A 21271-nucleotide genomic window follows, 5' to 3' on the forward strand; every position below is an offset into this window, starting at 1 on the left:
TAATTAGGGAAGGTCTCGGTGTACCTTGCGGAGGGCCGTGATGAGAAGTTGTATTTTTGAATATTTTCAGTTTTCCTCTCCACGTCTGAATTGGTGAGTCGGAACATTCATTCACCCGTGCCCGTGCCTTTGGAGATTCTTGTTATGCCGTCACTTATAGACACTAGTTAGTCATACTCAGTGTTTCAGAGCATACTGCAACCACCTTCAACTTTACGTGCTCCATTAAAAGGTTGGTTGTGTCCCAGATGAAACTCATAAAACAGCTCACAGTGCCAGTGTTAGCCATTTACCTTTTCTCATTTGATTGTGGAGAGCTGAATGTACCCTGAGGACTCCTACAGGTTTTAATGCCTCAGACCAGTTATTGTGATAGCTCGTTGATTGATGGATTGGACTTTTACTCTGCATTCACGAAGATTACATCTGCCTGTATACAGCAGTAGTGGGAGAAGTGTACAGTTGCCAATGTATTTCCTTCAGCACTAATGCTGAAACAATCAGTCAATCGACAGAAAATAATCAGCAACAATCATTCAAGTCAGGGAAAAATGCCAAACATACCCAACAAGGTGTACGTTCGATTGCAATTAATTTGCCTCCACGGAATCCAACTTGGAGGGTATTATACCGTTTTATACCATGTCCACATGCCAACAAACAAATATGTCATAAAAATAGAAATATCAGTCACTTCGTTACTGTATCTTAGTATTCCTGCTGCTTACATTGCTAGGCAACATGTAGCTAAGCACCAGACAGAAGGAAGGGGTACGTGTCACAAGGCCGGGCTAGGAGTTTTAGTTGGTTACAGACCCCCCCCCCGTAAAATAAAGTGAAACAAAATGGAAATGCAGCCTGATTATCCAGTTGAGAGTCAAAATCCCTACTTACTGTAAAAGCATGTTTAAAGGAATAGTTCCACATTTTGGGAAAGACGCATTTGCGCTTTCTTACCAAGTTAGAAGTGAAGATTGATGCCACTCGCATGTCTGTGTGTTAATATCGGTGCTAGAGCCAGGAGCCGATTAGCTTAGCTTAGCATAAATTCTAGAAGCAGAAGAAACAGTTAGCCATGCTCTGTCAGACTATGTTGAGTCACAGAAGCTAGTAGAACAGCAGCTAGCCTGGAAATGGTTTCTGTACGTTGGCTCTCTATATTCCAACAGCTGGTGAAATTTGTTTTCAAGAGTTCAATGGAGCAGATGAAACGGATATCAGTCTTCTCATCTAAGTTTTGCTTGCTAGCTAAGAAGATACATTGTGCTATAATAGTTTATTTTTTCTTTGACAGAAGAGTTTCCCCTGCCTCCAGTCTCTGTGCTAAGCTAGGTTAAAAACATCATGGACATAGCACTGTATTGAACACAAAGACATTAAAATGATGATGATGTATTTTAAGCAAGTCATTTTTCCCTCTGAAAACTGATGAGTATGTAAAACTCACCGCCGAATGGCTTGATAGGCGGCTAAGCTTAAAAGTTTGCAGTTTGCTTCTTTGCAGCAGACAGCAGTTAGATTTAGATGGCAGTTAGAACAGCCAACATTACAACACTCTCGTGGCAAAAAAACTATCGAAATGTGCAGCGTAATCCTAGAGGCTGCTCATATTTTGCCATAAATATGTTCACAAATATGCCTACCATAAGGGGCCAGTATACTTCATCTGAAGTGCATGTCGGATGGTCGAACAGTTTCAGAGTCAGGGGGGGCTGCTTCCAACAATTTCCTAAAGTGATAATTCACCAAACACACCCCCGTCATGCCATGATTGGCCAAGCGTGCGGAGGTGAGAAAGTACGCAGGGTTTGAACTTCTCTCTCAAGCTGTCTCCTGTCATTTTTACACATCTATGTGTTTACAACTGAGTGAAACAGTATAAATGCACAGATATGAGAGTGGTATTGATTTTCTCATCTAACTCTCAGCAAGAAAGGAAAAAGGCAAACCGTTCCTTTAAGGAGTACTTTCAGTGGTCGCACTTAAATCGTGAAGTACCGCGGTCAAACTACAAGAATCGAGAATAGGCTTTGTTTAATACTTTTTGACCGTGAAAATTCACTCTTGCCCTCTGGAACAACAGTTTCACAAGCTCAGCTCGAGGTCGACTTACTTACTTTATCAAGAGCTTTCAACCTCATTTATATCAGCAAGTGCAGTTTGCTCAGTTGCCGTGGATTATCACATGACCGAAATTCCTTACTTCAGTCATGTGACTTTGGATATTTGAACTGAACCAACTCGAGTGACAACCTTGAGTTAAGATTATTGTTGCCAGACATAAAGGGACACCTGCCAGCCAATCACAAACTAGAATTCTCCGTGGCCATGGTGTAATATCTTCGGGTTTTGGACCGTTGGTCAGATAAGACAGAGCATTTGAAAACAGCACCTTGGGCTCTGGGGTATTGTGATGAGCATTTTTCTCTATTTTCTAACATTTTATAGACTGATTGTTTAATTGGAAATAATCATTAGTTGCAGCCCTAGTCCAAGTCCATCTGGGCAACACACTAGTCGTGCCAGTCAACATGCATCATCAGCCATCGCAGTCGAGACGAGAGGTTTAAAGTGCTGCCAATTGTGCCAGTCTGATAATTGAAATCTAGCCACCAGCTTAGACATTATTTGGCAAACTGTATGGTCAGCTGTGTTTTAATACTTTGTGAATCTGTCCTTTCTTGTCAGTTGTATTGGCTTTTTTATATGGTATGTATTGTCATTGTTAATTTATGTATTTCAGCGAAACCCCACTGCTCAGGTATTCAGACCTGCTTCACCCTACCTTTCAACAGCCCTATAGTGGCAGGAGCAGATAGATCAGAAATCTGTCAGCACACGACACAAGGGTCTATTTAATAGTCTGACTTGACGAATGGAAAGCCTGATATGTGCCGTGATTTAGCAGACATTAAAATATCTTAGTAAATTAGAGCAGGCCTGGGGGGCTTCTATGGGAAAGGGCATAGGAGTAATGGTACTAATGGCACACACACGTAAGATTAATATATCAGAATTTAGGGAGGACTAAATCAGGACAATCCCATCAAGATGACACCAGGAAGATTCACGGGTATGTGTGTATATGTGTATAAGTGGGCATGCGCGCAACTGTTTTTAAGAAGACCATTCTGCTCTTTGGGAAAAAAATGATATTTATATATGTATGCTCAGGTATATATATATATAATGTCTGCATTGCAGACATTCAAATTGAGTAATTCAAAGTCAATATGGGAGGTAGAAAAAACAAGTTTAATACAGGAAGGAGTTGAAATGTCTGTTTGTCTATCAGATTACCATGGATTGTCAGTGAAAAGGAACAAGTGGGGGGAAAAAACCTCCAGAATCCAAGGCCAGGTCAGGTGCACCTTGCAGGATAAAGTTTGTGTTAAATGTGAAGACAAAAGGTTCTCTTCCCCCCCGATGAGTGTCAAAAACTTTCTGAAAGCAGTCTTTGAATCCTGTTATGTTGTTTCTGTGGCTTTACGTGTGGTTAATCTGTATTCATTCTCTCATCACAGAATGTCATTGTTAAGCTAACAAATGTTTACACAGGAAATGCATCTTTCTAGCTGATTTATTGATTATATGAACTGGAAAAAAAGACAACGTTACACAGCTTATGAACTTGTGTCTTGGGTACATAGAAGCATTGCCAACCTCTTTGTTTTGTAACGTATCAGTACTGTGGAGATGTTTTGATTTTGACTTTGATTTTCTCTCTTTTTTTTTTAATGTTTGATATGGTTCCAGATTGTTCATTTTATTTAGTTTCTTGCAAAACTTCTGCACAAAGGTCAAGTGTTGCTTTAAAATAACAATTAAGAGCCAGTGTTGGCTAGTTCAAAAGCCAGTGCAATGAGATCTCTCTTGCCTTCATACAGTGTACTGTACATACTGTATGTATTTTGTTGTGATTTGAAGCAACACCCCCAACTGGGAGACCAAACTGTGGTGTCCTACTTCCAATTGTAATTCTCAGTCAAACCCAGAATCTGAAAAATACATGAGCAGAGAGTAACATTTCTTAGCAGCTGCTATCACACACAGCCTTTTGGTGCAATGACACAAACACTACCTGTTACAAGGTAAGTCGGCCAGTGCACAGCAGATAATACAAGTAGTGCTATCTAGCACTAAGTCTTTTTATACCAATACAACTTTACAATTCTTCTTGCTACTTTCAAGATAAGAAAAGGCAGAATTGATCGGAAAATGAACAAATGAGTTACCCAAAATTTGCAATTCCATGAAGCTTGATGAGAAAATACAATTAGAGCTCTGGGTATCAACGCTTGGCCTTTCTGTTGTGACTCCTCAGTATTTTGATGTCCGGGTGATCTCCGTGAGATCGTGGCAGTAACGTTTTCACATTGAAAAGTCATCAGCTGATCTTGATATGCTGAAGCTGTGCATGTATGATATCGTTTGGTGCATTTGTGTTTTCTAAATGAGGGAGTTAATAAAAACAATTCACTGAGGATTTTTCTCTTGGATTTTCTTTGAGTTATGTGTGGCACGGTGTCATTTTCAGCATCAGCAGTTTTAGTGTCTTTTACTGCAGGAGGAATTTGAGTGGTGCCTTGGGGCATCATCAAAGCTATAAAATGCATAATATTATGAAAAAGCATATAAATGAGAGTAAATGGCAACAGTAATGTCCTATTCAGTGGATAAAGAACACATTCGCAGAGGTTTTTGCTGCATATACTAATTGTTTTATTACATAATAAGGACTATCATCACAGAGAATCGAATGTTTTGCATACAGCCATCACATGCAATATCTAAAAGGATAGACAGTCACATGGATCAAGCAGTTGGCTTTGTACTGTAACTTTTGCAAAGAACTCTGATTCATTTCTGTTGCTTATTAGAGCATGTATCTGCTGAAGTTCAGATACCTCCCACTATAACAACGAAATGACATGGAAAGCTACTGTGAAAAATTGATTGAGCCAGTGTTGCAGAGATGCTTTTAAGATAATAAGAGGGAGAGTACCCTGTGAAGAGATCAATAGGAAGGGGAAGTGAAGAAAAGAGAGGTTTCTCCCTACACACCACAGATCATCCGTAATGAGCTGGTGTGTCAATACTTCGGCAATGGCTCTTCACATGTTATTGACCACTGAATCAAAACACTAGGCTACTTCTTGTTATACCAGCCACTAAAGGAAGAATAGTATGTGTTTAGTATACCCACAGTATCACCTCTATTGCTGAAAACTGCAACAACAACAAAAAACTGCTTTGGATTCACATATGGTTTAGATTTAAGACGTGTTTGGTGCATATTACTTCTCCCCACATCCCCAGAGTGCAGATGATGTGCCTTGCTGTAGATTGCAAATGTCAATACTGCCCCCTCATGGTACCAGCATCCTGGTGCAACACCCTGGTCAGGTTGGATGGGTGAGCCAATACAGGGGAGATAAGGCTATCCGCAGTGCCACTGCATTGAATTGGGTACATTGACGACCAGAGCCTGGCCATGCAACGGAAAAAGTATAAGATTCATGACCAGTCTAGATTTGTATCTCAATCTGAGTGGTAATAGTCAACACAACATTAAAACAAAGACAATCTAAAATGTTGCAGACGTTTGAAATACAAGTGATAAATTCTATGAATACGTTAGGTTATAAATTCAAACATTTTACATATGGTCATTAAGCAATATTTCCGTTAAGATTTCGATAAATTGTAGAAAATATCGTCCGTCCCGTCCACTCCAGGCCTTGAGGTGGCGCTGTCTGCCCTCGGCTTCCGCCCTGTAGGCTCAGAAGAAAACATTGCTGAAACAGCCTGCTTCCTGCGGCTCACACATGTACACAGTTATCAAACTAGACGATGGCTTCTTCAAAGAGAAATGATTCCTCAAACAGTGGCCCTCAAGACACTAATTCAGACACCAACGACGAGGAAAAAGCCGAGTTGTGTCCCGGTTTTAAAGACGTGGACGCCTTTGTTAAAGTAAGTGAACTAAGCAAGCTGCACGCAGAGATTATGAGTTCAGGCTAGCAGTCAGGTGGGCAACGTGGATGAGCTCGTTGGCTATACGAGCTGTAGTCACATTACAAGTTAGTAGAAAACATGCACAGCTATCCTTTGGCACAAGATCTGATTTGATGTTTATCCAAGTAATTGGTAAGGTAAGTTAACTTAACGGTATTGCGAGAGTTGAGCCTCTTTGGTGTGCTAATTAGCTTAAGGATGTGCCTGTCTGAAGGTAAATGTTTTCATGTAGCGTTACATTTCATGTGGGCTGCAAGTAAATTTGAATGTTCGACTAATCTATCAATTGTGTCCATTAATGGGTTCGTCAAAAATGTTGACACATCAAGTGCTCACTTTGGAGCAAGAGTCCAACGTGGCTAACGTTAGCTAATGTGGTGGCTATTAAATGGAGTAAAGCAAGTAAATATCCGAATTTGAGAAGCTGTCACCTGCAGATAGTTTTTGCTTTTTTAACAATAAGCTGAAACGAGTCATCACTAACTACATGTAAGTTAAACTATGTAACCGCCATGTTTCACTGTATAGGAGTGACCTGCTTGTTTTGAAAACCCCAGTATGACATTAAACTAAAACGCAAAATGAACATCACATTTCAGTTGTTTTAATTGTTAGCATTGACTAACAGCTCAGCCTGTCTCTCCTCTGCAGTATGGATTGGGTGCTGTATTATCTGCCACCAAAGCATCCGCCGCCTTGCCTCAAGCTGGTGATGAATATGATTTCTACCGGAGCTTCCCGGGCTTCCAGGAGTTCTGTCAAAGTCAAGGGGACAAGCTCTTGCACTGGTGAGTACACTGTATGTTGTTGCTTCCTTTTGAGTTTTGCCTGCGTCCGTCTCTGTCTATGTTTGCCCCGTCTCTCATTCACTTACCTTAAAGCCCATAGAGCAATGGAGCTGTGGACCTCCGGCACATTTGTGGGTCAGAGTTCACCATCATTGAGCATAGACGTGTGAATTTGCACAGTTGGTCACGAGAAACATCGCTGTCTTAATGTGTCTTGCCTCAGGAAACGGAGGAAAAATTGATTTTAGTGGTGTCTTATCACCCAAGTTTGTGCAACCCAGATTGCAACATCACTCTCATAGACCATTTAAAGTCTATGATTTCTCAATATTTGTAGTAAATCTCAACCCTAACTTGCCACTTGTTGTTTCTCAATAAGCAAAATTAATTATTTTCTTTTTTCTGCGTTAGCATGAGTCAGATAATGCAGCACCACGGCTGCAGGTCTCACATGAGAGACCGGAACAAGCTGACTGGGCTGGAGGAGAGGTTCGACTTGGTTGTGGACTCAAACGACGTTATCCTCGAAAGAGTGGTATGACCTACAGCTTTGGTGTTTTTATACAAATTTCCTCATGGAAAAAGTCTCTGCAAACCCAACCGAGGTCTTGTATCTGATTTCCAGGGGATCCTTCTTGATGAAGCTGACGGGGTGAACAGGAGCCAGCAGCCTGTCATGCCAGCAGGGTTTCAGCCTCCCAAGATTGTCGTTTCCAGCTGGAATCGCAAGGTTGGCTAATTAACCTCTCAGCTCTTATACTGCAGATGCCAGTTTTTTGGGCTGCATTCAAGCTGAAACATCATGTGCCAGTACTGGTATTCAAGCACTTAAAGCACTAGAAAGTTGTGTTTTTGGTGGTTTTTTTTGTAACGCTTGATAAATATTCGTACTGGCCCTTCACACCTTATGGTACAATGCTTTTATTGTTCAGGGTTCAGGCTCTGGCAGTCGTTCTGAGATGTTCCGATTGCTCCACGCCAAGAACATTGCGAGGCCTCAGCTGAAATTCAAAGAAAAAGTTGACAACAGCAACACACCATTTATTCCCAAGATCTTCATCAAGCCCAATGCAGTAAAGCCACTTCCTTCTTGTAAGACATACTTCTCACTCTCATGTTATTCCCGTCTGTTGTTTTCATAACCGTCATTTGACTTGTAACCTTAACTCTTTAACATTTATAACACATTTGCTCTCTCCATCATAGATTTCACCAATAAGCAAATCCGCAAAGAGAGACCTGAGGACTTGGATGTCCCGGCTGCCTTGGCTGACTTCATTCACCAGCAGAGAACTCAAGAACATGTTGAAGACATGTAAGACTTGTCCCTTGTGTATTATAAACATTTTGTGTTTTCTCATTTCTCGTTGTCCATTTAAACTTGTGATTTTGATCCATGTAGGTTCGCACACCCATACCAATATGAATTGGATCATCTTACAATGCCAGAAAGCCTTCTGTCTAAGCCAGAACCGCAGGTAAGTTACAGTGATCCTACAATATGATCCTCTCTGACGGTTAGGCCTCTACTAAATCAGTCGTTTGTGGATTCTTTTTAGATGTACAAACCAATGGCTGAGACCAAGTGCTCCTTCATTGACACACTGGAGGATCTGGTGGCTCTGAATGAGAAGCTGTGCAAATTGTCTGAATTTGCTGTGGACCTTGAGGTACATCATTAGAAAAAGTTTTTGCATGTACAGGGAGTGGGCACAATATCATATATGCCTATATAATAAAAAGTGATCGAATACAACCGCCAGGCAACAGACAGTGCCTTTGTGAGGCTTATTATATTATGTTGTTTGGGCTGTACTTTCTCGTGTAGCTGCAGAAGTTTTGTTAACGCTCTGTCCTCCATCGCAGCACCACTCCTACAGGAGTTTTCTCGGCCTCACCTCTCTGATGCAGATCTCCACCAGAGTGGAGGACTTCATCATCGACACCTTGGAGCTCCGCAGCGAGATGTACATCCTGAACGAGGCATTCACTGACCCGACTATTGTCAAGGTAATCAAACCATTTGTTCTTGTGTCCTGTGCTGTGACTTTAACTGTATAAAGGGAAGATGCGATTACATGTCTGATTAGATTTGTTTTCAAAATGGGCCACAGAAGGGTCTGCGTGGCTGTCTTTAACTCATTCCCATGTGCTCTGTTATGAATGAACGATTTATTCAGCAGCTTTATCATTAAAATCTGAGCACATGGCATCTCTGCTAGACACAGCTTTACAACAGAATGCACACAGCAACCACACCACAGACTTTAAATAAGCACTTAACTATTAACTAAGTTACAACTGTCAGTCGTTAAAATCCATTAGATCTCGCAGAGCTACCTCCTGGTTCAACTTTAACCAACTGGACATAAAGTAGTTGTGTGCACAATGAGATTTACAAAGCAGTGGACAGTTATGACAGATATTTCCGGTGCATTCGCTTTGGTTTTTATTCCCAAATAAGTGGTTTAGATAATTAAACTGAGGATATTTAAATAATACCTGTCGAGTTGTCTGGATTTGTTCCGCTTGCCGTGTTGATCTGCGTTATGAAGCTGTGTCATCGCATTCCCAAATCTCAACAATTAAAATGGCTTTAAAATGGCCTCAAGGGAATATATGTTTTTAAAGCAGATGAAATTGAAGATAGCTCAGACTACCTTTATGACCTGGTTGCACCTGAACTGTCTAATCATCTCCCAATAGAAATTCCTTGAGAAGAAAATCTCCACCAATGTAGTGATAAGTTTGTAAAGATTTCATCTTGAAACTTCTGAGCTGGAATTTCTTTGAGGTGTCTCGAAGCGGCACAGTTTTCAAACATGTTTAATAAAGTTGCCGTGTGTGCTGTGATGTGTGGGAGCCACTGTGACTCACACACTAGGATACCTGTGAAAAAGTGTGGTGCGTGGGCTTGAACTACTGAGATCTGTGAAAATAATCCTAATGAGAAAATGTCACATGGTGTGTCCCCAGTTTTTTTTTTTTATGTTTTGGTTCAAATACTTTCTGTATCTAAGCAGTCAGAAGTTGTAGTTTTTTTTCTATATATATATATATATATATTTTTTATAAGTGGGCTCTCAGCTGAATGTGCTCTCTTTCCTGTTCTCAGGTATTTCACGGCTCTGACTCTGACATTGAGTGGCTCCAGAGGGACTTCGGCTTGTATGTCGTCAACCTTTTTGACACACACCAGGCCAGCCGAGCTCTGAACCTGGCCAGACATTCCCTCGACCACCTGCTCACACACTTCTGCAATGTGGACTCAGACAAACGCTACCAGCTGGCTGACTGGAGGATTCGGTATGGAGATGACTGGGACATTTGTTGCATCATTTCATAGTTAATATTTAGGTTAAAGTGTGGGATAGACTTCCTTTTTAATCTCTTAACAGGAAAATTCGTCATGTATTTCAGATTGTTTGTGATATTACTCCTAAAAAATGTCCCATAACTTGGCCCTGTAGCCCCTTGCCAGATGAGATGGTGCAGTATGCCCGGACAGACACCCACTACCTCCTTTACATCTATGACTGTGTGAGGGCGCAGCTGTTGGACTTCAACCACGGGCAGCCTGGCCTGCTGCAATGCGTCTGGAACAAGAGCAAAGACATTTCCCTGAAGGTGAGCACAAATCTCACTTCGTACATCACGAAGATTAAATCGACACTTAAAATTCAACCTCCACACTGTTATTGCACTATCCTCTATCCAGTAGTTGCACAGTTTCATATTTTAAAATTTCCACACCATAATCACGATTCACCATGTTACCCCCCCCCCTTCATACAGAAATATGTGAAGCCCATATACACAGAGGAGTCCTATTTGGAGCTGCAGAGGAAGCAGAAAAGGTCTTTTAACACCCAGCAGCTCACTGCCTTCAGACTGCTGTTTGCCTGGAGGGACAAGCTGGCCAGGCAGGAAGATGAAAGCACCGGGTAGGCTGTTTGGAAATGGATGGACTTGCTGTTCTGGAAATCTGCTAGAGCTGGTTTCCTATTTATAGTTTGTGCCCTGCCAGAATTTGCAACCCACATGTTTTTTGTGGTTTTAGTTTATCGTTCATAGTCTTTTGATCTGTCTTAACATGTTTTGATATAGTGTTGTTTGTGTGTTTTAGATATGTCCTGCCTACTCATATGATGATCAAGATATCTGAGGAGCTGCCCAAGTAAGTTGATTAGATTTCCCTCTAAGATTTTGATTAATTTTCAGTGTTTTCAGTGTTTTCAGTATTTTGTCTTTATCTTCTCAGAGAGCCCCAGGGCATCATTGCCTGCTGTAACCCTGTACCCCCGCTGGTGAGGCAGCAGGTCAATGAGCTCCATTTGTTAGTGCAACAAGGCAGAGAAATGCCTCTCCTTAAGGTGAGATGGGCGGCAGCAGCGGGGATATAATTTTGATGTCAGTAATGTAATTTCAATATTTGTGTTGTTAAGTCACTTGTCAACGAAGGTGCATGAATCTGTTTGCAATGTTTGCTTCACGTCACACAGGCTGAGATTGCAGCTCAAAAGAGGAAGGGCCTCACACCCATAAAAAAGGTCTGTTAAAAACAGATTAAACCAGATGTAATTTTTCGTTTTTGCATTCAGTAGATGTTAAAGAAACCACAACTGGGGTAAAATAAATCTGATCTTGTATAATTTTGCAGCCAGAGGTCACGTTGTTTGGGCCTCATGATACATCCAGAGTCTCCGAGAGCGATCACCACCCATTTTCTACGGACGGTAAGCTTGATGCGTGTACATGTCGGGCATTTTGCTGGTGATTTAATACTTTAGCCCCTTAGGCCTTAAACAAATGTGTTTATTTTCAGAACTGCCTGTTAAACAAGGGATGCTCTTCTCAGATGATGAGCTCAAAATGGATGTTGATGTACAGAAAACACATGGTCTCATGGCATCAGCTAAAATCATGCTGTTTGAGGTAGAGATCACTTTTTTGTTGACTTTATTCCACCAGTCGATTTTTGTACGAGACCTGTGATACCTAATTGGAGAACTTTGCTTCCTTTTGAAGGAGCTGGAAACACAGAACAACCAAGAGTCCCTCCCTGTGGCTCAAATGAAAGCCAGACGTATCATTGAGTCTTTTGAAAACCCGTTCAGAATGGTAAGAGATGAGCAGTTACTAACACTCAGCATTTTATTTAACCCGTATACAACGATCATCTTTGTGATTTCAGTATTTACCCTCCAGTGATGTGCACATCAGCAAGAATGCCAAGTTTGACCCATCTTCAAAAATATTTGAGGTAATCCAAGAGCGCCATACATTCATGCACATCCAGACTTCTTTGCATTGTCCTCTTAACTGCTACATTTGAATGTACCATCTCACATTTACAGATTAGTAAAAGATGGAAACTGCAGAGTATTGAGCAGCAACAGAAGGAGTTGGAGGCCAAAAGGAAAGCCAAGGAAGAAGCAAAGGAACATGTAAAGAAAGTGGCAGGTAATGGGCTACACACTTGCCCTAAATTTACACTACAAGTAATGTTCCTCATTGTATTTTAATGTTGATTTCCACAGAGGAAAGAAACAAGGCTAAACAGAGCTACCAGGAGTCTCTCCAGAACGTTGCCACTGTTCGCCAGCAAGCAGCGGTGAGTCATTTGCACTCTTCAGTTTCCTCTATGCCGCTGCAGATAGGCTTTGAACTCTGTCAACTTCACTATTGATGTCCCTGTTGGGGAAAGTACAAATCCATGAAAAACTTGAGTTCTATTCACCCAAGAGCCTGTCGCGGCATATTAAAGATAGTGCTTTAATAGCCAGTTTAACCATGAAGACATGGCCGGTATTTCTGCACATAAATATGGTGACTCACGAGCGAGGGAGTCTCTGCTGCCAGTCTGCAGCACCGGCATGTTAGTGGCCTTTTAATATTTATATCTGCCACATGATGTGTCTGGGGAAGAAGAACAGACAGCATGGGATTGGAGCATTAGAGACATGTCCTCCACTCATCAAACGCTTTTCTTTCCTCTTGGGGAACAACAATAGCTACTCTGTGCCCAAAAGCCCACTTCCTGTTAGCTCCATCTCTCTGGGGTATTGCTCGGTTACTTATACACGCATTTGCCACCATGTGGTGTTTCCTCTCCGTTTTAAATGCCCAGTTAGACAAAACTCTCGGTAAAGTCTTCTGTCCACGGGGTGCAAGAGAACAAGAATGGTCACCACTGTTTGACTCTCACTAGTGGCACCACTTACCCTCTGCTTTTCACTGTGTGAGCCTTCAGCCATCAATCGCTTGTGCACACAGTAATGATGTGTTTTCTGATCGCCACTACATGTGCGCCACAGATCTATTGTATGATGATAAGTGGAAAGTTGATTTTAAGGCGCTCCCTGCTGAAACGGCGCCTTCAAATAAGCACGTTGGCACAGTCTTGATGGCATTGTAGTCAGAAGTGTTGGCAGCAGCACTTGAAAGTAACACTGTTCAACCTGCCAACTACAGGCAAACATTGGCTCTGTCGGCTAACTGTCAGTTTCAGCCAGCACTTTGGCAGTGAAGTTTTCTTGTCTAATTTCAGTTTGAAAGAAAGCTTTGTGGTTTTCCAAAGCTTCTACTGCACTGATATTATGATTGATATCATGAAGGGTGTGTGCTGAGACTGGGCTCCAACATCACTGGTTTTCTCCTTTGCCTGCGTCCTGTCCACCAACAGTTGCATCAAAAGATTATTATCTGTCATTAGGTTAAATTAAGCAAGTTAGATAAATACATCTGAAATGATCATAGGGAGATAATGTGAGAAATCATGATTTGTCAAGTTGGATGTGCAACCTTAAAAATTCTTAGTCAATTAAAAGTGTTAAAAACCTTGTGTAAATAAAAAAGCATTGACATCCTCTAATGAAACTCATAAATAAGGATGTTTGAAGAGCACGTTTTGGCCACTGAATTTCAGTTTAAAGCCTCAGTTGGAAGATTTGTAATTGCAAAGCAACCATGAAGGTGAAACCTCTGTGAGGTGACATTGATGCTATCATTGACACCTTACGCTGTGGTTGTAGTTATATAATGTGAAGCCATAAGCCTCAACCAGTCTTGAGGAAAACCTTTCTTCGTGGATTAGATAACAGACTATACTGGTTTATGCAAACAGAGGGAAGCTGAATCACTACAAGACGATGATATTCTAAAGGGGTCTTTGTTTAAGGCTGGGGAAAGCTTAAGTGTAGATATTGGCATAAAGCTGCAGCTTTAACCACTGCACCACCATGCTGCCCCACAGACTTTACAAACATCGCAGCGATGTTGGCGGTGAAGGACAGCTGGTCATCCAGTGTCACACCCAGTTTCCTTACAGTCCGAGCCGAGAGTTCGCGGATGGGGGGATGCCTTCCCTGGAAGAAAGAGCACCTCAGTCTAGTTGATGTTGAGCTTCAGGTGGCGAGCAGACAATCCACGGAGATGTGTCAGCCAGACACACCCAAGAATCGTGCTGCCATCTGGGTTTCAGACCAGGGAAAAGACAGAATTAGTTGAGTGTCATCTGCACAGCTGTGGTAGGAAATGCCATATGAATAACAGAGTTGAGTGATTTGGTGTAAAGAGAAACAGAACAGAACCCTGGGGGACCCCAGTAGTGAGGCCACAAGGTTCAGACCCAGCTTCTCTCCAAGTCACCCTGTAAGTGCAGCCCTTGAGGTAGAATGTATGCAGAGCCAGAGACTCCCAGTTCTTGGAGGGTGGAGAGGAGGATCTGGTGGTCCAGTGTGTCAAATGCTTCTGAATGGTCCAACAGGATGACGACGGAGGGGAGGCAGGCTTCTCTAGCAGGGTGGAGTTCTCTCCCCTGTGACAGCAAGGAGGGCAGTCTCAGTTAAGCGGCCTGCCTTGAAACCAGACTGGTGGGGGTCGAGGAGGTTGTCTGACGACGATCTCTTTTAAACAGATATCTGCAAATGAATGCAGAATCTGTAGGGAAGGGACAAGATTTTGGTATCGGAAGCGTTCTGCTTTCTGTTTAGTCTCCTTTGTAGTTCAAGTAGTATTGACCATGTTTTAGCAGGCTTTGATTGCATGCAGGTAAACAGTCTGTGTGGAGAGCAAAAAAGGCATTGGCTGACATGCAATCTCGGAACCTATCAGCTATTGTCTGACAACCATTTAGCTTTTTATCAATCTCCGACCCCGAGAAATATGCTTTTTATTAGCTTTTTAAAAAATGTATCTGCATTCAAATCGCCGTCAGACAAAAGCCGATGGGCTCCGAGATTGCTAATCGGACCGGAGCACGGAAGAGGAAGTCTTGGCCCAGATATCCGTTATACAGATATCTGCTGGCTACACCGGAAGCCCCAAAACATTGGCCCAGAGGCTAAATCGTTGTCAGACGACAGCCGATGGCTTCCGAGATTGACAGAGATGAAACTATTTCATGTTGCATAGCGTGAAGCAAATCATTCAACCTGTAGATGGATTATTTCACCACTAATGACTCAATATAATGTTGACTTGAGTAGGTCACTGCAATATAATTCTTTCAATCAAAGGCCTATACAGCATGGAATTGTTGATAGAGGTACAAAGAAATATATCAGCTAAGTATGCAGCAAAATATGTTTCGCAAATGATGTCAGTTAATATCAGTGTCTTTATAATTCCCTTTAATTCTTTAAAGATTCGCTTGATCTGTGTTCTTTTATGCAATTTAATGGTGCACCATAAATACATAAACCCTAGAATGTTAAAATATAGAAAACAGTTTGATTACCTGTACAACAAAACAGCACACGCATACTACTTCTTAGCTGGGAACAGTAATCCAACACTGTTCATTATCTTGTTAGATTAACAAAATACATACATTTAAGTATACAGTCGTTAAAACATTGTACAGAATATAATGTTGCTGACCAATTTCATTAGGAATCTGCGAAAGGCGACGGAAAGAAAAGAGAGAGGGTCGCCAGTGAGGTTGGAGAGTCGACTCCCAAACCGAGGAAGAAGCTGATGAAATCTGCAGAGAAGCTTCAGAAGACAGAACCACCTCCCCAAGACGGCTTCAAGCCCTTTGACTACAGTCAGTCAGACCTCAAAGTCTTTGCTGGTATGCATACGTGATATTTTTTTTTCTTCATCACGTTGGACAAATCACTACTTGCTTTACATTCATCTACAGTTGTTGTACATTATAAAAATTCTTTCAAATCACCCCATTTGTTTTTACAGGAACCAAATCAAAGGACAACACACAGTTTGATCCAAACCGGCAAGCCCATGATTTTAAGAAAAAGGTATTTGTTTTTTAATTGATTTGTGTATTGAACAATATATTTTTTATTAGTGTTTGATGAATTTAAATCTTTTGTTTAATAGAAAATGCCCAAGGGACAAAAATCCAATTTTGGAGCTGGAAACCGAAGTATGTCGTACCTGGCTGGAAAATCTGATCGGTAAACATGTACAATAAACAGCACAGAGTTTTGCGGGGGAGTTGCCTCTGTATGTTAACCATTCTATCTTTTTCTTCTTTACAGAGGATTTCGGCACAACTGGCCCAAAAGATAAACTGTGTTTGTTGCTGTTTTCTGTCTTATTTTTTCATCCAGCAGAAACAATGTTCCTTTTTTCCTTTTTGCAAGTGAAATTCAGTATTTCATTGTTTAATGAAAGTGTATTTTTTCCATCTGTGGAACAGTTTACCCTGTAAATATGTGGAAGCACGGACTCTTTATTAAAGATGATTTTAGAGGAAATTGTTCTTGCCTACATTTTTTTTAAATCAAACTTTAAAAAAAAACAACTAATTTTCAGTTTGTTGGAGAAGTATCATGTAGTATCACGATCAGATCTTTCTTCAGAAGTGTCACCACTGATATTGGGATAAAAGGTAACCCTTTACTTTAAAGTAATAGCATATAAGTATAAGTATAACATAGTAGATGTGGAGTGCTAGCAGTGAAACTCAAACCTTTTGTGTGCGTGAATGTATCAAAAAATACAATTTGCTTCCAAAGCTGAAGAATTGGCCATGACTTTTGAAGATGTGGGAATTACAGTGCATATGTGCTGTAAAGTGAAAGACGCAATTACAGACTGCAACCACTATTCTTCATTTTACACCTGTGACTCTATGAAAGAGTGATTAGTCTGACACTTCCCCATCAAGATCAAATCTATTTACTGTTACTGTCAACTGCAGCAAGGTTGTGGTCTTCACTGAAATTCCTCTTGGCTTGCCCTGACACATTTGACTAGTTTGCTTACTGTATCCCCTGGATATAACGATCTCTGTTATGTAAACATCAGGGCCAGCCTTGTGTAAACAGACAAACACAAATACACTTTCACAATGGAAACTAAACTGTAAATTAAGCACTTTTCCAATCAAGACCTTTATAAAATGATATATCTGCTTGTTTTAAAGGGCACGGCTGTAAATGCATAAAGGAACCGCTGAACAGTGACTTAACAGTTGACTAAAAGAAAACAAAAACTCACAACGAGGCCCATTTTGTAGCTGTTCTGGAGCTTTCAATCATATCACACAATCTTCTTCAGCAGTTGGAGTTTGCCAAGTTGTCATGCAATTGTAGGTGTTCAATTTTCCATTTTTCTGAGCCCTTTTAGGGACTACTTGTGCATGTTGGCTTAAAAGTTGAGAGTGAACGTTCGTTCTTGACTTTGAGTTGACAAAATCTCATCACAAGGTGCAATAATGCTCATGTTTTGCACCAGACTTCAAACACTATTCTTCGTTTGTACACCTGTGACTCTATGAAAGAGTGATTAGTCTGACAATTACCCATTAAGACCACATTTCTTTTTACTGTTACTCAACTGCAGCAAGCTTGTGGTCTTCACTAAAATTCCTCTTGACTTGCCTTGAAAAGTTTAGCTAGTTTCCTGGCCTTTTTGCTTACTTTATCCCCTGGATATAACAGTCTCTGTTATGTAAGCACCAGGCCTTAGGCATGCATAGGAGCCTTGTGTAAACAGACAAACAAAAGCAGACTTTCACAATAGGAAACTATTGACTTGTATGCAATAAGTACTTGAGTGCAAACTGTAAATTAAGCCCTTCTAGGCCTGACCTTTTATTAAAGTCTATATATTTTGGGGAATATTACTGCCTAAATATGATCTGTCCTCAGTGAGACACCATTCAGAATTGGTTAATGCTTAATCAAGCACAACTATAAATGAGTACAGGAACTGCTATCAGCTAAACTGTTGATCAAAAGAACAGTGCTGCAGGACCAGAACTGAAAGCAGTTCATAGAGACTTGAAAATAATCAGGCAAAACACGAGATAAAAATTAAAATAACGAAGTAAAACAAGGACAGTTTGACATCTGAAATAAAAATGTGATTGAAAATGTCATTATAAATCTGTGTGTAAAAATAAGTTACATGAACGCGCAGTATGTACCATTGTCATCTGTTTCCACAAATATTGAGGAGCATAGCCATTAAGATATTGTACAAAAGATGCAGCTTCAGCTACCCTGAGCTGTTCTGGCAGCAGTCCTACTGTTGTAAATTCATCACTGCCAACATGCGTGTGAGGAAGAAGTTTCTTAACATAAACATATCTGTTCATGTTTCTGAGTTCATATTTTTTGGATACGTGTTATTCCAACTTCTCGAGAGTAAAATCGATTTTTTTACTTTTAATGATTAGAAACACTTTAATTGATGTATTTATAGTAGAGTTCTTCTGTGCTGGAAAAAATAGCACTTGATGATGATTTATTGTTTCTAAGACAAGGGGGGACCTATGACAATATGAGTCACACTGGAGAAGGCCCTACTTTAAAAACACAGGTCAAACAAAGTAAGCACGAGCCGGTTCATCCTGCCACTCCATTGGCTCGCAGGAAGTTAACTCCCTGACGTCAGCAGCGTCCCATTCCTTATAATATGAGGCATCAGGTTGACCTGTCACACTACGGTCAAGTGTCAGATCTTTGTCGTAGCCCGCAGTGCCACACTTACTTACTAACACGTTAGTATTACCTGCGACTGTTGGCAGCTGACATGGAGCTTATTAAAGACGGATGGTTTATCGAAAAGTCCCCGGTTTGGCCCGGGCAGGCGACGGGCATCGAAGTGGACGAGGTCCTCTACAACCAGAAATCCAAATTCCAAGATGTTGTGGTTTTCAAGAGGTGAGTGCTTTTAGCTACATAACGTGGCGAACGTTTACCCACCTACAGCTCATAGCCTGCTGATGTTAAACTCCTTGAAACGTAACGCCCTCAAATTTGCGGGCAAGAAAGTTTTCCTGTTTTTAGACATCGATATCTCCACAGTGGCTGAACGGATTTTTACCATTCAGACTGCATTTGAAACGTCCGCCTCCCTCCGTCCTTTTGTCATTCAACCTTTATAAATCCTACTCAAGTTATGTAAACTTTGCTGTAACGTCACTTTTCAGTAAAACCTATGGGAATGTCTTGGTGCTGGATGGAGTGATGCAGTGCACAGAGAGAGATGAGTTTTCCTATCAGGAGATGATTGCCAACCTTCCCCTGTGCAGCCACCCTTGCCCCAAGAAGGTATCACTGAAATTTGGATCTGCAGTATGGCTATGCTCAGGATGAGTCATGTTTCCTGTCTTGACAGTCAGCACGTTTCCCTTTTTACAGGTGCTCATTATTGGCGGTGGAGATGGCGGTGTTGTGAGGGAAGTGGTGAAGAATCCGCTGGTGGAATCGGTGGTTCTGTGTGAGATAGACGAGGTGGGAGCAACAACACTGACGAGGATTCTAGCTTCTTCTTTTTTTTCCTAATGCTGCACCTGAGAAACACCTGCTCATGTCACTCGTATTGATGTTGTCTGCTGTGTAGGATGTCATCAATGTATCGAAGAAGTTCCTCCCAGGGATGGCCAACGGGTTTTTCAGTCCCAAGCTCACCCTCCATGTCGGAGACGGCTTTGAGTTCATGAAGCAGAACCAGGATGCCTTCGACATCATTATAACCGATTCCTCAGACCCCGTCGGTAAGTGCCACTTTTGTGTTATAACATCTTTCTGTCATAGGAAGCAGTCCTATTCTGAGTTCTCTGTTTTATGTTGCAGGACCTGCTGAGAGTTTGTTCAAGGAGCCTTACTATCAGCTGATCAAGGCAGCATTGAAAAAGGATGGAATTCTTTGTTCCCAGGGTAACTTTTATATTTCACCACAGTTTTGTGTTAGAAGATGGCTGATGAGTTATTTTAGTTCGGTGCTGACTTGAGTAGAAGTTATAACTGCTACATTTTCTAGTCTGCCAAAAAAAAAACATGGTTGTTACATATGGCTTTTATTAACTCCTCTGGAGCTGTTTTGTTCCCATTTATATAGTCCATCTTCCAACTACCTCAAGATGGAACATGATGCCAAAAAAAGGCAGATAGGAAATTAACATGCCCTTTCCTCCGCTCTTGTCTCAATTTCACAGGAGAGTGTCAATGGCTCGATTTGGAGCTGATAAAGGAGATGCGAACTTTCTGCAAGACCCTTTTCCCTGTGGTGGAATATGCCTACACCACCGTCCCAACTTATGCCAGTGGCCAAATTGGATTCCTACTGTGTAGTAAAAATCCTGTAAGTGTGCTTGTCATTCTCCATTTGCCATCCACCACACACCTGACAGTTGTCAGATTGCCTGTAAATGCCACTGAGTTGTTGTAAAACCATTCCGTAGCACAATAACTTGTCCGTTGTTTCTTGGTGATTAGTAATGTCCATCAAATGACTGAAGTTCTCCTTCTTTTTTGAATTAGGAAACAAATTTCAAGGAACCAGTGAAAGCCCTGTCAAAAGAAGAAGTGGAAAAAATGAACCTCAAATATTACAACACTGAAGTTCACAAAGCATCATTGGTCCTCCCTGAGTTTGCAAGAAAGGTAAATGTTGTTAAAATACTTTGTCATATATGACTTGTATGCAATAAGTACTTGAGTGCAATTAAAAACTGTTAACACATATTTGCAACTTTTCACTCAGCATCTTGAAGCATGACCAGCAACGACAGACCGCCATGTTCATCCTCTGCCTGGCCCTCAGACCACAGAGAAACAACCTTGTTCTACAGCTTCTTCACCTCCTCAACACAGTTCAGCACCACTGAAGAGAGTAGCCTCCTAAAGATTTCATTGGTGGGGGAAACGAATACTCAGTGGTTGACAACTCGCTGTAATACAGAGAAAGTGGTAGTTTGTTCTGATGTTTCCTTCCTTCCAGTCTTACACACCCTCAGTGTTTATTTTTCTGATGTGTTATTGTGGTTTGTCATCCTTACTCTGAAATTGTCTTATCAGCATTTTGTGTAAGAGCAAGAGCATTGACATCAAATTTGATTCAATTTTTATTGGATTCACTGCATCTACACTTTATGCAATGTATTAAATGCCATATATAGTATGTATATGTAATGTATTGCTGTACCTGCTGTATTCATAATGTGTAATATCAGTTTGTGCTCAAATACATAGTTGCCATCTGTC

The 21271-nt window shown here is 41.2% G+C and overlaps 2 protein-coding genes across 3 annotated transcripts; both read left to right on the top strand.

The window, feature by feature from the left end:
• Positions 1 to 5842: 5842 nt before the first annotated feature.
• On the top strand, positions 5843 to 16520 carry exosc10 (exosome component 10). 2 transcript variants are annotated; one of them, XM_070910476.1, is made up of 25 exons: positions 5843 to 5976; positions 6670 to 6806; positions 7218 to 7341; positions 7432 to 7536; positions 7739 to 7898; positions 8013 to 8121; positions 8209 to 8284; positions 8366 to 8476; positions 8673 to 8816; positions 9922 to 10112; positions 10277 to 10433; positions 10602 to 10750; positions 10933 to 10983; positions 11068 to 11179; positions 11309 to 11356; positions 11467 to 11542; positions 11632 to 11741; positions 11835 to 11927; positions 12001 to 12069; positions 12164 to 12269; positions 12347 to 12420; positions 15702 to 15882; positions 16005 to 16069; positions 16152 to 16228; positions 16313 to 16520. In XM_070910476.1, the coding sequence occupies exons 1-25, from the start codon at positions 5854 to 5856 to the stop codon at positions 16341 to 16343; spliced, it is 2679 nt and encodes an 892-aa protein (XP_070766577.1). In that variant the 5' UTR covers positions 5843 to 5853; the 3' UTR covers positions 16344 to 16520. The 2 variants fall into 2 exon arrangements, with proteins under 2 accessions (XP_070766577.1, XP_070766578.1); XM_070910477.1 differs by having other exon boundaries at positions 11838 to 11927; positions 12347 to 12417.
• Positions 16521 to 18809: 2289 nt separating this feature from the next.
• LOC139288505 (spermidine synthase-like) lies at positions 18810 to 20895 on the top strand. The gene is made up of 8 exons (XM_070909809.1): positions 18810 to 18946; positions 19216 to 19336; positions 19427 to 19519; positions 19629 to 19782; positions 19862 to 19945; positions 20224 to 20369; positions 20549 to 20677; positions 20782 to 20895. Exons 1-8 carry the CDS (start codon positions 18816 to 18818, stop codon positions 20893 to 20895), a joined length of 972 nt encoding a protein of 323 aa, XP_070765910.1. The 5' UTR covers positions 18810 to 18815.
• Positions 20896 to 21271: the final 376 nt, after the last annotated feature.

Source organism: Enoplosus armatus, chromosome 8, assembly GCF_043641665.1.
Source record: "Enoplosus armatus isolate fEnoArm2 chromosome 8, fEnoArm2.hap1, whole genome shotgun sequence".
NCBI lineage: Eukaryota > Metazoa > Chordata > Actinopteri > Centrarchiformes > Enoplosidae > Enoplosus > Enoplosus armatus.